Genomic DNA, 18,388 nt, shown 5'->3' on the forward strand with positions numbered 1-18,388 from the left:
AATGGTAACCCCCAGGATGTTGATAAAGAGGGTTTCAGTAATGGTAATGCCATTCAATGTCATGGAGTGATGGTTAGATACTTTCTTGTTGGAGATGTCATTGCCTGACGCTTGTGGTATGAATGTTACTTGTCACCTATCAGAAGTTAGCTCAATCCTTCCTTACCTGATTGTTCTCTGGGTTTATTGTCGGGAAGGTAGTATCTGCTTGTCTCTTCATATCAGTTAGCACTGGAACCCAGGGTAGTGAGTCCTCCACTGATTGAATTAGTGACACCGTTCCATACCACAACACCTGAAAGGGAGACATGTGAGAAGACTTTTTTTTAAAAAACAGAACACATTTTCATGCATGCAACTTGAACAGAATTCACCCTCACAAAGGCTCAGCTTGACAAAGTACCAGCACAAGTGGTAGCGACGGGATTCAAAACCACACCTCCATATAGACTTGAGCCCCAATCCAGCACCTTAGACTGCCAGGTTACCTGGGCTGAGAAACAATCATACAGAAGGAGAAATCCTGAGAGGTTGCCAATTGCTCCCTACTGCACACATTTACTACTACAAAATGTTGCCAACAAGTATGCAGGGCAGATTCTGAACTGCAGAAGTTCAGCATGGCAAGAGACCATTCAGTTCATTGCATAGATGCCGCAGGTAGCTCTTCAACCAGATCTGACTGTGTTAATTCCATTTTCTCATGTCTTTGATATATGCTCACTTCTCAAGCACTTATCCAATTCTCCTCTAAGTGGAAGTGTCTCACTCAATAGCCGGTTGTGGTGAAGGGTTTCCTGTCCAAATAACTCATTGCGCACAAACATTTCTCTTAACTTCCCCATTTGTTCTGCTGAATAACTTGACACTATTACTGATTCTTTAACCAATGGAAACAGCTTCTCACCTCTTACCCTCACTATTTATCATTATGCAAAGTCTCTCTATTCAGACAACGCCGGGCTTTTTCTTTTCCACTGGGGGAAACAATCCACAAATCCAGTTTTGGGATTGCTCACATTTTATTCCATGCCTCACAACACACATACTGACCAAAGTATTTAAATATTCATTCTCAAGCTAGATACAGGAAGTCAGAGTATTGCCATTTTAATGGCATATCAAAGAGACAACAGCTTTGACAATGTGGCACTCCCTCAGTACTTCAGTGGAATGCCAACCTGCAGTCAGAGTTATTTTGTGAGCAGTTTGGGGGAGATGGTGGTCTTGATGCATTGGACTAGTCACCCAGAGGCTCTACTGAATGCTTTGGAGACATAGATTAAAATCCAACTACTGTAGCTAATGGACTTCAAATCAATTACAGTAATAAAATATGCAATTGAAAACTAGTCTTACTAATGGTGACCATGAACCTATCATCGATCCTTGTAAAAACTCATCTTGTTCCTTCGTGGAAGGAGACCCGGCATCCTCACGCAGTCTGGCCTAGACGTGACTCCAGATCCACTGTAACATGGTTGACTTGGCTTGGAAACTGTCAGTTTAAGAGCAATTAGGGATGGTAAACAAATGCCAACCTTACCAATGGTGCCCATGCCCCATTAAAGAATAATGTCAATCTTGGTTTATGGACTCTTATTTTAAAGTGGACCTGAAGTGCCTGACAGAGGCATGATGGGCTTAACAGTCTCTCGTGCTGTCCCACTTTACAAGATTGATTAGAGAAAGGAAGACTGGATTGATGTGAACCAAATTACAAGAATGTAAGATTTTATGTAGTTTCCATTACAGGTTGAGAGGCTGGGCCAGTATTTATTACCTATCCCTAATTGTCCAGAGGGCATTTAAGAGTCAGCCACATTGCTGTAGGCCAGACCAGGTAAATACTGCAGATTGCCCTCCCTAAAGGACATTTGTGAACCAGATATTTTCTTAAATGACAATTGATCGTGTATATATTATAACCATTGTGTTAGCTTTTTTTTATTGTTAAATTCAAATGTCACCATCTGCCATGGTGTGATCGTGAACATTAACTTAACTACCAGCCCAGTGATATTATCAATACACCACTGCCTCTCCTTGCCGGCTGTAACTTTCAGGAAGTCCCTATATTCTCCCCACTAAACATATAACAGAGATGTCTGTTTTTTTGCTTCTCATGGTGAACAGTAATACCCTCACAGCAAATAAAAACTCCCATCATTGCTCACATATGAGCACCTGATTAAAGATGCTTGAAGACATGCCTACGCCTGAAGTCAGTGAATATTTTAAATCAGAGAGCGATGAAATTGCATATAGAAGCCTCCGTGTTTAATATTATTTAAATGGGGCCTATGGTAATGACAAGCGGTTGATGTCCTGTGGCCTGAGTTGAACTGCCGTCATAGACAAGGATTGTTTAGCACTGCCTACCATTTTGAAGTTGTCCAGCAGTTTGCTGTGGGGTGTTTCAGATAAACTGTCCAAAGCTGACTCCAATCCCTTCTTCAAAGCTTTACTGAGAATTTTGAAATTGGACGAGACACTTCTGTAATCAAATCTCAGAAAGTCCAAGAGCAGTTTTCTAATTTTCCCTGCCAAGCTTGAGTAGATCTTCCCACGTTTGACCTGGAACAGTGCAAAGGGTGGATTACACACTGTTGGAAAAGATACTTAAAGCAGTACCAAGCTACGATAAGGCAGTTTTGTCTGCCATGAAATTAATTGTGTTTTCTGTCTCTCAACACAGACCATTTGCGCATGTATAATGTCCTTAACACAATAAAACATCCCAAGGTATTCACAGGAGCAATGCTAGAGAAACATCAACACTGACCCACATAAAAAGATATTAGAACAGGTGATCCTGTGTTTGGTCAATGAGATAGGTTTATGAAAGCCTCTTAAAGAAGGAGTGAGTGGGACAGAGAAGGAGAGGTTTAGGGAGGGAATTCCAAAGCTTAAGGACCAAGTTTCTGAAGGCATGGCTGCAAATGTTAAAATGATGAAAATTGGAAATGCCTGAGAACTGGAGGAATACAGACATCATGGAGGGCTAGAGGAGGTAGGGAGGGACTGTATAATGGAGGCGTTTGAAAACAAGGGCAAGAATTTTTAAATCAAAATGCTTGTTCAGTGATTGCTGGAATAACGAGTGAAAAAGATTTGGTGTGAGTTAGGAAACAGTTTGCAGAATTCAGATCAGACCAACTCTATTGAAATCCATGGTTGGAAGCCAGCCAGGAGAATTCTACACTCTGTTTTTAGAATATTCAGCCTAAGTCACCTTTTCAACTGATACTTAAGGATTTAATGAGTTAATTCATTTTTTCCTTGTTCTAATTTTCTCCCTGATTTCTGAGGCATTGGCTGCAGCACAGTTCTGCAGAACTGTGGGTGGATTTCTGGTAAAAATTAGCCATAATTGACGCTTGATGTTCCCTTGTACTTGGCAACACCCAATGTCAAAGTTCCAAATGGAAATATGAGTGAAATAGTAAACACACTCTTATGGATACTGAAAGGATGTTTCTCCTTGTGGGGGAGACCAGAACTAAGAGACAGAATTTTAAAATATAGGGTCTCCTATTCAAGATGGAAATGAAGAAAATATTTTTCTCTTGGAGGGTCCTGAGTTTGCGGAACCCTTTTCCTTAGAGTGTGGTGGAGGATGGATCACTGAATATTTTTAAGGCTGTAATGTTAGGAAGACATAGCTGTTTTATGGATAATGGTGAAAACTTTAAGATATTGAACTATTTGGATACTTTATTGATTAAAAAGGTGCGTTAACCAAGGTTTTAATGGAAACCAATTAATCTCTTGGAAATGTGGGCTGTGATTCACCTAGGTGAAAGTGAGGACAGCAGATGCTGGAGATTAGAGTCCAGAGTGTGGTGCTGGAAAAGCACATCAGGTCAGGCAGCATCTGAGGAGCAGGAAAATTGACATTTCGGGCAAAAGCCCTTCATCAGGAACGAGTTGCTGACTACAGGGAGTCAAGAGACTTTGCAGAAAAAGCCAAATAAAGGTTTTGGGGAAATAAGATATGGGGGTAATAAGCATTAATTGCTGGAAAACCTGGCTTTGAAAGGGGGAGGGAGGGTGTTGTGCTAATGGTTGCCTAGTAACCTTTCTGAACTTGGTTTTTGGTTTATGAACCTGGAGGGTTTTAGCAGAAGAGGGAAAATAAACTTCTAAAGCAGCAGTACTGCTGCAAGACTATCTCTCTCCCTTTCTTGGTTGAAGTATTTGGGAACCTGATAAAGTTTCCAAACCTCAGTAGCTTGACTACTTAATAAACTCTGAAAAGCTGAAATGTAACTACAATCCAAAAGACTTTGATCTAGCTTGCTTTGCATTTAAACTGAAACCTTGTTTTAAAGATCTCCCATTGGTCTACAGCTGTCAGCAATTCGACTTTGTCTGCAAGAAACCCGGTGCACTGTTATAGCGTCTCAAATTCTATCCTTTGTTTTCAGACCACTGGCCGACATGGGTGCTTATCTTTTTTCCTTTGTAAAATACCATCTCTGTAGAGTTTATGTTGTCTTTTGAATCATGGCAGTGTGTCTGTTTTGGGATTAAAAGAGAATAAGGTTCTATTTACTGATTATGGTTTAGATGTTATCCAGTCTTAGCATAATGAGAAAGTAGCTTGGCCTGGCATGAAATTAATTCTGTTTTCTGTTCTCTGAACACTGACCACATGCACATATATAATGTCCTTAACACAATAAAACATACCAAGGTGATTCTCAGGAGCAATGCCAGAGAAACATCAACACTGAACTCCTTGAAGAGATACTAGGACAGATGATTAGGACCAAACGCTTAGTCAAAGAGGTAAGTTTTTAAAAAGCTTCTTAAGGAAGGGGTGAGAAGGAAAGAGGTGGAGATAGCATGGAAATTAATTTTATTTCAAAATAAACAGATTATTTTTGAATGAGTAAAAGAAGCCTGGTAAAAGTCTCTTTTATTCTGGATAGCAGTGCAAGCTGGAATCAATTGGCCATTTTAGAGATGGAATCAAACCATTGACACCAATAGTGCAATAGTGGGGCTTGATTACTATAACATCCGCCCTCCACCTCCCCCCCCCCCCCCATCATAGTCATTATAAAAAATAAAGTATTGACTAATAATTTAGTCAATGGATATCAAGGACTTGTGAGAAAGTGGAGTTGAGGCTGCAATTAGAACAGCCATAGTCTTCTTGAATGCTGAAGTAGGACCGAAGGGTGAGTTAGTATGTTTCTGTTCCTAATTCATATGTTTGCATTCTCTGAAGCGCAGGCAGGGAGTTGTAAGGCATTCAGCAACTGCAACAAAGCAACAACCAATGCTTTAAAGAGGGGAGAAGTCTGAGGAGGAGCCAAAACCAATTGCATTACACCAATTCCATCAGTGTACAATTTTTGTTATGTTTCCTAAAGTTCTGTTAAAGGAATATTTAACGTGCCTTTACCTCCACATTGTCTGATTCCAGTAGAATGCAGATGGTCTGGATTAGGTTCAGGATGGTCCACATCTGAGAGGCTGAACCATGTAAGAACCTGTCAAGCTGTATCAATGCCTGGAGAATATAGGAAAGGTGATATCCTCATTAACTGGTTCAATCTGGTGTATAACTCTTTCCAGTAAAAATGCAAGGCTTCTTTTTTTGCTATTTCTTTTGGAGGGGGTGGATGTTGGAGGAACTTAAAAAGTTAATTAGCCCAGACAGTATATGACCCTATCATACTCCCAGAGCAAATAAAGCACAGGGTTACATACAGAGTAAAGCTCCCTCTATTCCCTTAAACTGAAATCAAAGCTCCCTCTACTCTTTGAAGCTGAAAGTAGAGCTCCATCTTCTCTTTTGAACTTGAATTAATGGTCCCTCCACACTATGCCATAGAGGACTCCCAGGAATAGCATAGAGTCGGATCAGAAAAGATTTACAAGGATGTTGCCAGGGTTGGAGGATTTGAGCTATAGGGAGAGACTGAACAGGCTGGGGCTGTTTTCCCTGGAATGTCGGAGGCTGAGGGGTGACCTTATAGAGGTTTACAAAACCACGAGGGGCATGGATAGGGTAAATAGGCAAAGTCTTTACTATGGGGTCAGGAAGTCCAGAACTAGAGGGCATAGGTTTAGGGTGAGAGGGGAAAGATATAAAAGAGACCTACGGGGCAACTTTTTCACACAGAGGGTGGTATATGTATGGAATGAGCTGCCAGAGGAAGTGGTGGAGGCTGGTACAATTGCAACATTTAAGAGGCATTTGGATGGGTATATGAATAGGAAGGGTTTGGAGGGATATGGGTCGGGTGCTGGCAGATGGGACTACATTGGGTTGGGACATCTGGTTGGCATGGACGGGTTGGACCGAAGGGTCTGTTTCAATGCTGTACATCTCTCTGACTCTAAATCTCCTTCTACTCTTCTAAACTGAACGTAAAACTCTCTCTACTCTTTTAACCCGAAAATAAAACTCCCTTTCTCTACTCTTTTAACCCGAAAATAAAACTCCCTCTACTTGTTTAAATTGTAAGTAAAACTCTCACTGCACTGTTGCTATCATATACTCACAGGGCAGGTACAACTTGCTGACAGATACAAAACAAAGCTTCCTCTCCTTTGAACTGAAAGTAAGACTTCCTTTACTTCTTTGAAAATAAAGTGAAAGCTTTTCTATTCTTTTAAACAGAAAGTATATGTCCTCAACACTGTCACTATCAGAGTCAAAAAGTGTGGTGCTGGAAAAGCACAGTCAGTCAGGCAGCATCCAAGGAGCAGGGTGTCTACATTTCGAGCATAAGCTCTCCATTAGATACTACCTAGACAGGAACAACATTGGTTAGATGCAGAATCAAGCTCTCTCTGGGCTTTTGAACTGAGAGTAAAGTCTCCTTGATACTGTGCTTATCAAATACTTCCAGGATAGGGTCACCAAGGGGTGAAATACAGAGTAAAAGTCCCCTCACTCGTTTAAACTAAAAGTAAAGCTCCTTCGACACTGTACCTATCAAAAACTCCCAGGACATGTACAACACTGTGTTAGATATAGAGTAATGCTTCTAAAAAGTGTGGCGCTGGATCGACCCTGATCTCCAGCATCTGCAGTCCTCGCTTTCTCATAGAGTATTGCTTTCTCTACACTGTCCCCATCAAACATTCCCATGACAGGTAATTAATACTTGGAAAGATAGGAATTGATCAGGGATAGTCAGCACGGATTTTTGGGTGGAGATTCTGACTGAGTAATTCAACTGAGTTTTTTTTTGAAAGGTGACTAAGTATATTGAGGATGATAGTGCAGTTGATGTGGTTTATATGCACATCAGTAAATCTTTTGACAAGGTCCTACATGGAAGCCTGGTCCAAAAAGTAATGAACACATGGGATCCAAGGAAGGTTGGCAAATTGGATCCAAAACTGCCTTACAAATAGGAGGCAAAGGGTGATGGTGGAGTGCTATTTTTTGTGATTGAAAGTCTGTGACCAGCAGTGTATCACAGGGATCGATGCTGGGACCCTTGCTGTTCATGCATATTAACGACTTTGATGTGACTGTAGGATGTACAATTAGTAAGTCTGAGAATGACACAAAAATTAGTAATGTTGTTAATAGTGAAGAGGGTGGTCTCAGGCTACAGTCTGATATTGATCAGCTAATAAATTGGGCAGAGCAGAGGCAGATGGAATTCAATCCTGAAAAGTGTGAGGTGATGCATTTTGGGAGGTCTAATAATGGAAGGACATGTGCAATGAATGGTAAGCCCCTAGGGAGTACTGAGGAACAAAGATCCCCGAGGTGTCAATACAAGTAGACACAGTGGTAAAGAAGGCATACAGGATGCTTTTGTTAGTCAGGGCATAGAACATTAGGGCAAGAAAGACTTGTTACAGCTATATAAAATATTGATTAGGCTACAGTTGGACATGGCAGAAGTGGGTACTGCAGATGCTGAAGATTAGAGTCAAGATTAGAGTGGTGCTGGAAAAGCACAGCAGATCAGGCAGCATACGAGGAGCAGGATGAAGGGCTTTTGCCTGAAACGTTGAGTTTCCTGCTCCTCAGCACCACTCTAATCTTGACTCTACAGTAGGACATGATTGTCCGCAATTCAACCGACCCAAAGTTCCTCACATTCATTCTCTGCATTTTCTCCATAGTCCTTGGTTCCCCTACCGTTCGAGAGTCTATCTCAGCCTCAAATATACACAGAGGCTCTGCTCCCACAGCTCTCTGTGGCAAGGAGTTCCTAAGACCTTCAACCCTCTGAGAAGAAATCACTTCTTATCTCAATCTTAAATTGGCACCTTTTTATCCTGAGACAATGCCGTCTGGTGCTAGACTCTCCCATGAGGGAAATATTGTCTCAGCACTTACCCTGTTAAGCTTCTTACGAATCTGATATGTTTCAGTGAGATTACCTCTCATTCTTCTAAACTCCAGTGAGTAGAGTCCCAAACCATTTAGCCTTTGCTCATAAGACAATCTTTCTATACTAGGGGTCAGCCCATTGAACTTTCCCTGAACTGCCTTGAATGAAATGATGTCTTTTCTCAAATAATGGGAACAAAACTGCTCACAGTGCTCCAGATGTGGTCTCTCCAGCATCTTTTACTGTTGCAGTAAGAATTCCCTCCTCTTATCATGCAACCCCCTTGAAATAAGGGCCAATACTCCATTAACCTTCCTGATGACCGACTGCACCTATGTACTACCTTTCTGCGTTTCATGTACAAATACCCTCAAGTCCCTTGCATTGCAGCTTTCTGCAGTTTTTCTCCTTTTAAAAAACATTTTTTTTATGTCCTCCCTTCCAAAATGAGCAACTTAGTATTTTCCCACTTTATATTCCATTTTCCAACTTCTTGCCCACTCATTTAACCTGTCAATATCTCTCTATAAACTGTTTGCATCTGTCTCATAATTCGGCTTTCCACATATTTTTGTGTCATCTGCAAAACTGGCTGGAGGACATTCACTTCCTTCCTCCAAGTCATTATATATATATATTGTATACAGTTGTGATCCCAACACTGATCCACGTGGAATCCCACCAGTCATAGGTCACCAAGCTGAAACAGAACTCCTTAGCACCTCTTGCTGTTTCCTGCCTATGCGCCAATTCTCTATCCATGCCAATATACTATCTCCAATATCATGGGCTCTTATCTCATGAATTAACCTTCTGTGAGGTAGCTTGTTGAATGATTTTTTGAAATCCAAAAGTCTATCCATTCTGGTTGAGACTTCATATGCGGAATGAACTACCAGGGCAAGTGGTGGATGCAGATACAGTTACAACATTTAGAAGATATTTGGATAGGTACATGAAAAGGAAAGGTTTAAGAGGAATGTGGGCCGAGTACAGACAAGTGGGACTAGTTTAGTTTGGGAAACTTGCTTGGCAGAGATGAGTTGGACCGAAGGGTCTGTTTCTGTGCTGTATGACTCTATGACTCATATCAGAGGTAACATAGAAAGAACCTGACTCTTCCCTTCCAAAGTGACCCTGGCTACGATAACACAAAGGTTTGCATCTTTTGCAGCAGCCAACCTCACACCTCTCCAGTTCACTGTCAAGCGAATGTGACCATTTTAGAAATCATTCTTAATTTGCGAAAGATCTCATGGTACTGCAAGAAGTAAAGGGCATTGTCACCTGTGGTAGAACACAGAACATAGAAAAGTACAGCACAGAACAGGCCCTTTGGCCCACGATGTTGTGCCGAGGTTTAATCCTAATGTAAAATATAATAACTTAACCTACGCACCCCTCAACTCACTGCCATCCATGTACATGTCCAACAGTCGCTTAAACGTTCCTAAAGCCTTTGCTTCCACCACCACCGCTGGTAATGCATTCCATGCATTCACAACTCTCTGCGTAAAGAACCTACCTCTGACGTCTCCTCTATACCTTTCTCCTAATATCTTACAACTATGACCCCTCATGCCAGTCAATCCTGCCCTGGGGAAAAGTCTCTGGCTATTGACTCTATCTATTCCACTCATATCTATGTGGCCAAACATCACCTAAAAAAATGATCTGCTGCCTTTGTATGTGCAAAATTGGCTGTCCATGTTCTTCGTTTAAAACAATTTCTACAATTCAAAAAGTACTTAATTTTTAAATGAAATATCTTTGGTATGTTCTGAGACCAGGAAGAGTATTATATAAAGTTTTAAAAAATTATTTATAAATACATGGAAGAGTCACAGTCTACATCTTACCTCCTGCAGACCTTGATCCTTGTCTGTCATCTGAGGTCCATGTTCCTGATTTCCAACATTCCCCAATTCCATGAGAATGATCAGTATGGAGAGGTGAGCAATGTCGAAGGCTCCTGTGATCATAGGAGTGGAGGCAATTCTCTGCATCATACTCTTTCTGATAGGTTCCAGGATGCTGCTGGAGTCTGATTCGTGTATGTACTGAAAGCCATGAAGTGGCACCTTGGAAGGGGTTGAAATGCGATTCAGGGCAGGCTTTGCCCGTTCATCACCTGGAGCTGTTAGTGCACAAAACACAACAAACAAAGTGGATACTGACACCACTGTTTCAGCCAATGTGCTTGGTTTCCCCAGGGTTGGATTGAATGACCACACAGCCCTAGTCAGATTTTCAACTATAACATGAAATAGTTGACAAAGTACAAAAGCAAAGAATAAGAATGATCCCCAGCGTAAGAAATAATAGGAATTTGCCGCACCATTCACAGTGGATCATCTCCTTAACCCTCTACCCTTTCCATATATCCCTAGATATCTGTTATTGTCTAAAAAAAAATCTATTGATCTCAGTCTTGATTCATTTTAACATTATCCTGTGCATCCACATCTTTCTGGGATAGAGAATTCCAAAGATGCATAATCCCCCGAAATAAAATGCTTATTCTGAAACTATGACCCCAATTCTAGGTTCTCCTGGAAGGGAAACAACCCTTTCAGCCAATAAGGATTGCATCCATTTCAATTAGATCACTCCTCCTTATAAGGCAATGAGAAAATATAGAACCACTCTACTCAATGATAGAACACCCTTGCATCCCAGGAATCAATCCTGTGAAATGTTGTTGCCTTGCCCCCAAAGCAAGTATGTCCTTCCTTAGTACAATGTTCCAGGTGTAGTCTTGCTGTACAATTGCAGCAAGACTTCCTTACTGTTGAATTCTAACTGAATAAAAGTGAATGTACTATTTGTTTTCCTAACTTCTTCTTATACATTTCCTGTGAATTTTCTGCATTTCCTGTAAAAGGGTGTCCAAATCTCCCTGTTCACAAATGTTAATGAAACCCTCTGGGGTTAAGAATTCAAAAGATTCAGAACTCTCCACAATGAATAGAAATTTCTTTTGTCAGACTTGGAGTTCTCTACCACAGATAACTGTAGCTGTTCAGTCACTAGAATAAAAGATTTAGGAAACTGTGAATTGTGCAAGCAAGCAAGTAGAGTTGAGGTAGATCTTAATAAATGGTGGAGCAGGCTTGAAGGATGGCTTCGATTTCTCATGCACATGACTTCTATTAAGGTCATAGAGCCATCCAGCACAGAAACCCTTCGGTCCAACCAGTCCATGCTGATCATAATCCCAAAATAAACTAGTCCCACCTGCCTGCGCTTGGCCCATATTCCTCCAAATATTTCCTATTCATGTACTTATCCAAACATATTTTGAACATTGTAACTGTACCCACATCCACTTCCTCTGGAAATTCATTCCACACACGAACCGCTCTCTATGTTTAAAAAAAAGCCCTTCATGTCTTTTTTAAAATCTTTCTCCTCTCGCCTTAAAAATATGCCCCCTGATTTGAAATACCTTACTGTTGGGAAAAGACACCTGTCATCCACCTTATTTATACCCCTTATGACTGTATAAACCTTTATAAGGTCACCCCTTAAACTCCTAAGCTCCAGTAAAAAAAGGCCCCAGCCTATCCAGGCTCTCCTTATAACTCAAACCCTCCATTCCTGGAAACATCCCGGTAAATGTTTTCTGAACCCTCTCCAATTTCATAATATCTTTCCCATAACAGGGAGACCAGGACTGGACACAGTACTCCAGAAGAGACCTCACTATGGTCATGCACAACCTCAACATGACTTCCCAACTTCTATACTCAAAGGTCTGAGCAATGAAGGCATGCATGCTAAATGCCTTCTTAACTACCCTGTCTATATTTGATGCAAACTACAAAGAATTACATACCTGAACCCCTAGGTCTCTCTGTTCTACAACACTACCCAAGGCCTTACTTTCAAATGTGTAAATCCTACCTTAATTCGTTTTCAAAGAAGTCCACACCAACCCAAGAGTAACCTACCCAGACCCATTCCCCTACATTTACCTCTGACTAATGCACCCAACTGAGTAATTTAGCATGGCCAATTCACCTAACCCACACATCGTTGGATTGTGGGGGGATACTGGAGCACCCAGAGGAAACTCACACAGACACAGTGAGAATGTGCAAACTCCACACAGACAGTCACCCGAGGCTGGAATTGAACCAGGGTCCCTGGCACTGTGCGGCAGCAGTGCTAACCCCTGAGCCACCCAATATGCAAGTTCAATGTCATCTGGATACATTAAGATTGTTGTATCCCAATAATGCCAACAGTAGCTTCCAGATATCTGAAAGTATTCAATGGTATGGGAAGTAGGGATTAGATTAAATAGCATTGGCAGAGAGCTAGGTTTAGCACTGAGTGTGGGGAGATTTATACGATAGAAAGCTGTTTTCATCCTGCATAATACTCACTCTTATATGAAGCTTTAGTCTGTGGTTGTTGCAAGTCTTTATCTGTTGCCTGTTCTCTCAGGACAAATAACCCATGATAGGCTTCAGCATGGGTCCGTTGGAGGAAGACACTGGTGTACATGTGGATGAGAGGTTGCTCCGAGAAATCAAAACTCCTGTAGAAGGTGGAAAAGGAATGAGAATGTGGTATTTTGTTAGGTGGGGAGGATATTACTGTATACAATTGCATAAATTTCCATTTGCCTTTGATTCAATAGGTTTTCACTTATTTTACTTCACAGCTCGGTTTGCATGAAGCTGTCTCGACTGTGTTGAGGGATTTGCAGATTTAATCTTCCTGGGGTTGACACTATTTGGAGTTGCCATTTTCCAATTGGTGACCAGGTCTTTCCTGCAAAGAGGCAGGAGTCTCATGCATCCCATGGTATTCATAGCCCATTGGGTGTTACCCTCCCTTCCAAGTCAACATGTGTCCACCTCCAGGGACATTAAGCTGAAAGTCCAGGTTGACAGTCCCAAAGCAGAGACTGAGGGACTGCTTACTTGATAGAGATGCTGTTTTTTGAATAAGATGTCAAATAGAGGCACCTTTTCCCGTCTCAGACGGATGTGAAAAAAATCCTATAGCTCATTTACCGAGGGGCTGTGTGAATCTGAGGTTTAGTTTGTACTGTAGCTTTATTTTCTGTTCATTCAGAGGAAGCTGGTTACGTCAGTATTTATTGTCCATCCTAACTGACCTTGAGGGGATAGTGGTGAACTGCATTGTCAATATCTCATCAGTAGGGCTAGTACAGTGAGAGTCAGCGACCCTGGGGTTGTGGAAGATTTGACCAAGGATTTTCCTTGTGGTCAAATGTGATCAGATAGGGTCATTACCGATGGCCTGCTGACCTACACATTGATTTTTATTGCAGGTGTAATGCTGTAGAGAAAATGGTCCCTATCCAGGGGCAAATTAAACCATATTGTAGCATGTATAACATATCATGTAGGTAAACATTATTGTGGCTTTCGAAGGGGAGAAATATGGAGATGAGGGTAATTGCAGTGGAAAGGGGTGGTTGAGCTTTAGTTTTAAGAGTCCACTAATTGACCAATCAAAAGCACATCCATTTCTTTAAGTTGACCTTTCCATCTCCTTGGTCACAGCTCTGTGGTTTGCTCCTAAGTCCTCTGCTGCAGCCCATGCCTTGCCCAGTACCTCTCATTTCCAAGCACCTCAGAGGACTGAACCACACTCAGGCCGTAGAGTTTCAAGCCCCTGTGAAAGTCATCGCCAGTGGCATTCAGTTGCCAGAGACACTCGAGTCGGATGAGCTGCTTTTCTGAGACAGCAGCCAGGACGCTGGTGTAGAAAGTCTCATTGTGGTTCAGTAACTCATCCTGGAAAGAGAAATGGTTCAAAGGAATGAGTAAACCCTGAAACAAACTGAGCCAAAGCTACCCTATTGGTGTTGCAGTGCAAGGTAGCATTTCTTGGGCTTGGCAGACTTCTTGTACCTGGAGACAGAGGCAGACAAAGTATGTGCTTAATTCTGCTTTCCTTAGTTTATTTTTCCTGGAACAAGTCACAAGCTTGAAGCCCTTTGTTATAACTTGAAGGGGTGCCATTTCACATCAAATACCGCTGGCTCAGGAAACTCTCCAGCTCTTACCAGCTGCCATAGTGTGTTGAAAAGATTTGCAGGTTGATGCTCCGTCTGTTTGGAGTCTTATTTATTATGGACATACCTCCATTGGCCAGAACTGGAGTGGGACTCAATCATTGAGTCATACAGCATGCAAACATAGTCTTTGGTCCAACTTGTCCATGTTGATCAGATATTCGAAGTCAATCTAGTCCCATTTATCAGCACTTGGCCCATATTCCTCTAAACCCTTCCTATTCATATACCCATCCAGATGCCTTTTAAATGTTGCAATTGTATTACTTCTTCTGGAAGCTCATTCCATACAGGCACCACCCTCTGCGTGAAAAAGTTGCCCCTTAGGTCCCTTTTAAATATTTCCCCTCTCACCTTAAACCCAAGCCTTCTAGATTTTGGACTCCCATACCCTGGGAAAAAGACCTTGGCTATTCACCCTATCCATGACCTTCATAAGTCCTTGTGCTTCCGGAATGGAGGCAAAGACACAACCAGCTGCATCACAAGAGCTCTAATATTTATTGCCAGTCCATCAACGAGGGGAAAAAAAGGAAAGACTTGCAACAATATAGCACCACTCATCCAGACACCCCAAAGCACTTCACAGCCAACCAAGCTGCTTTAACAGTGTAGAAAGTGAATTCTGTGCACAGCAAACACCCACAACAGCAATGTGATAATGTTCCTTCTTTTTCAGTGATTTTAATTAACAAGGATAAATACAGGCCAGGACACTGGGAAATGATCTTGGCATCTCTTATGCCTACCTTAGATGGCAGATGGGACCCTGCTTTAACATCTTGCAGGTTACATCTCTAATACTCCTTCAGAGCAGCACTGTCAGAGTCAATCAGGATTTTATGCTCAGTTGTCTATAGTGAGACTCGCAACTTTCAAAGCAGAGATGGGAGTGTCCTCACCAGAGCCACTGTTGTCATCTTGAGAAGGTAATGTCAAAGTTACTGACTGCAAGTCTATGAGATGGCAATTCAGTTCTCCCATTCCGGATAGGGAACTTGACTGCTCTCTGGTCAGCACCAGCCAGCTCTTGCAAGGGCACAGATTGCAAATCAATTTGAGAGTCGAATATAACCCACCCAATGACACTGATTCTACAGGCAAATTGTTACATAACTGACATATATGTTACTTACTTTGGAGAAGTCTCTACTTTGTCCATTTTTGTCAATTGGAACAATTAACCTGAAAAAGAAGAATTCCAGGCCTTATGTTTAGGGCATACATTGTAAGGAGAAGTCTATTCAAAGCATCTACTTTCTATAATTCCTGTATCCCTATAGACTCCACTTGATAGAAGAAAGACAGAATGATACAGATCATGGAAATGTCCTTTTGACTTTATAATCAACTCCTACACTCCCTCGCAAACTCCAAACCCCTCCTATTACCTTTTCTGGGATGTTACCTGAAGACAACGTGCTTCTGCTCTTGGATCATCCTGATGATATCATTCCGGAGGCACTCTGCATAGAGGGATATGGCCTTCTGGTAGCTTGGACCAATGACAACAAAAATTAAGAGGATATCGACAGAAGGGGGGAGGTCATAGAAAGTTCCTGTAAATATGCTCGATCCTGTGAGTGCACACAGCACCTGGACCTAAGAATGACACAGCAAAAGTATCAAAAACAGCTTTGTTTACATTTTAAAATATTTAGCAACCTTAATAGTTTGCAAAATGGGCCTAAAACCCAGATGACATTCTATATGGTATGATTCTAAGCTTAACATTAAGGTAACGATAGCCAGAGATGGATCAGAGATGTGACTACACTGTGGCCTACCCTCCCTGAACGTATAGCATGAGATGTCGGTTGGCTCTGAACTGCCCTCTGAAATGGCCTAACAAACGTCTCACTAAAGGAGCAATAAGAACTAGGCAATAAACGGTGGCTTAACCAATGACAGCTGCATTCCATGAACAGATGTTTTAAAATAAAACCTATTGCCTTTTAAAGTTATTGATCTTTGCATCTGATCTTTTTTGGCAGACCCCTTGGGATGTTCCCAGGAGAAAGAATATAAATGTTTAACAAAAGTCTCTCCAAGTTGACTTGTCAATCTTTCCCCAAGGTTCCGGGGCTCTTGCGGCACACCTCAGAGCCAGAAGGCCGAGGTACAAGTCTCACCTTGCTCCAGTGAATAGGTTGATTGAAATGAAGATCCATCAGAGTTCCCTTCCTTGTGTCTGAGCCCCTCCATGACCTTGTGTGCCAGTCCCTCCTCCCTTCTGTATCAACTTCTGTGTAACCTTCTCCAGCCTTACACATCTCCCAGATCTCTTCTCATTCTAGCCTCTTGCATGTCTCTGACTTCCATCACCCCACCCATTGGCAGGTGGGCATAAGGTCTGGAAATCCCTCCTCCTTGATTTCTACCACTCTTCCCCCAGCTCATAGTCCTGCTTATTGACCAAGCTTTTTAGTCACCTTCTCCAGAGCGATTAGGAATGGTCAGGAAATACTGGCCTCACCCCATGAGTAAGTAAGAAACAATGACCTGTCCAAATGTGGCCATCTTTGACTCATTGTCAGTTTCTGTCACCGCATTTCTGCCAATGTCCTTGGGACATCTTACTACATTAAAAAAAACAACATTTAGTAGGCATCTGGATGGGTGTATGAATAGAAACAGTTGAGAGAATATAGCCAAATGCTTGCAAATGGGACTATATTAATTTAGGATATCTGGTCAGCATAGATGTGTTGGACCGAAGAATCTGTTTCTGTACTGTACATCTCTATGACTCTAAATATGAAGGATGTGACAGCCTGGTGGCATTATCACTAGACTATTATTCGAGAGACCCAGGTAATCTCCAGGAACCTAGCTTTGAATCCCACCATGACAGATGGTGGAATTTTAATTCAATACAAATTTAGAAATAAGAGAGACTACCGATGACCATGAAATGACTGTTGGGCAAAACACATTTGGTTCACCATTGTCCAAACCAAATCACTGTTTTCTTTATCCGTTTGATTTGGATTTCCAGAGTTAGTTGACTTTTGATTTTTAATTTGATTTGTTTCAAGTTACGCTCAGCAGCTGACATATCACAAAGTGAACGGTTCTTATGCAGCATTTCTGCATCTACCATCTAACACATGGTATGTTACCGTCTGTTAAAATTCTACGTTAAAAGCTATGAATTTTATTGGAATTAAGCCGTATAGCTATTTAAGAAATAAAAGACTCACGGTGCAAGTACTTGTATGATGCAGGGTAGCCAGGGGAGGTGTAACATCATCCACTAACCAGCTGTATTGTTTAATATGAGCTGGAGAGACACAGCGTAACAAGCTGGGCAGGCCCCATACATGGGTAGAATTCCTGGAGCCTCCAGCATAAAATGAGAAGAAAAAAAATATATTCTTAGTAACTTAGCCTGTCTATTGTGACCAGAGGTACAATATTAACATAGGAAGCTGGAAGAACCATCCTGACATGGAACTATCATAGTTCCCCCACCAACAGAGACCTAGAATTCATCTTAGTTAAGCTCTGATGATCCAAAACAGGCAATATTGAATTAACCGATTTAGGACTGAATTGAGAAGGAACTTATTCACCAGAGGGTTGTAAATCTATGGAATTCCTTGCCCAGTGATGTAGTTGATGCTACTTCAATAAACATTTTAACGTTAAGATAGTTTTTTTTGAACAATAATGGAACTACGGGTTATGGTGAGGGGATGGGTAAGTGGAGCTGAGTCCATGAAAATATCAGCCATGATCTTATTGAATGGCGGAGCAGGCTCAAAGAGCCAGACAGCTTACTTCTGCTCCTGGTTCTTATACACCACTACACACCATCCACTGTATTCCATTATATAGACGTCAATAGAGGAGGAAATCTAGTGAGTGTTTTTAATTCTTTCATGGGATGTGGGCATTATTGGCAAGGCCAACCTTCATTGACTGTCCCTTATAGCCCTTGCTTATCCTTTAAGAGTCAACCACACTGCTGTGTATCTACCCTGGTTGCAGGATGAAAGCATGGTGG

At 41.6% G+C, this 18,388-nt stretch overlaps 1 protein-coding gene across 1 annotated transcript in view; it reads right to left on the reverse strand.

Moving 5' to 3' along the window:
- The window catches only part of LOC140468068 (uncharacterized), an 83,936-nt gene that overhangs the window by 39,310 nt on the left and 26,238 nt on the right, over nucleotides 1-18,388 (reverse strand). Inside the window, exons 5-13 of the mRNA XM_072564254.1 lie at nucleotides 17,583-17,722; nucleotides 15,788-15,981; nucleotides 15,516-15,564; nucleotides 13,917-14,098; nucleotides 12,713-12,867; nucleotides 10,181-10,458; nucleotides 5,417-5,524; nucleotides 2,383-2,577; nucleotides 167-295 (exon numbers count right to left, since the gene is read on the reverse strand). Of these exons, the coding sequence (XP_072420355.1) occupies nucleotides 167-295; nucleotides 2,383-2,577; nucleotides 5,417-5,524; nucleotides 10,181-10,458; nucleotides 12,713-12,867; nucleotides 13,917-14,098; nucleotides 15,516-15,564; nucleotides 15,788-15,981; nucleotides 17,583-17,722 (1,430 nt within the window). The remainder of the gene's footprint in view (nucleotides 1-166; nucleotides 296-2,382; nucleotides 2,578-5,416; nucleotides 5,525-10,180; nucleotides 10,459-12,712; nucleotides 12,868-13,916; nucleotides 14,099-15,515; nucleotides 15,565-15,787; nucleotides 15,982-17,582; nucleotides 17,723-18,388) is intronic.

This window comes from Chiloscyllium punctatum, chromosome 46 (genome assembly GCF_047496795.1).
Source record: "Chiloscyllium punctatum isolate Juve2018m chromosome 46, sChiPun1.3, whole genome shotgun sequence".
NCBI lineage: Eukaryota > Metazoa > Chordata > Chondrichthyes > Orectolobiformes > Hemiscylliidae > Chiloscyllium > Chiloscyllium punctatum.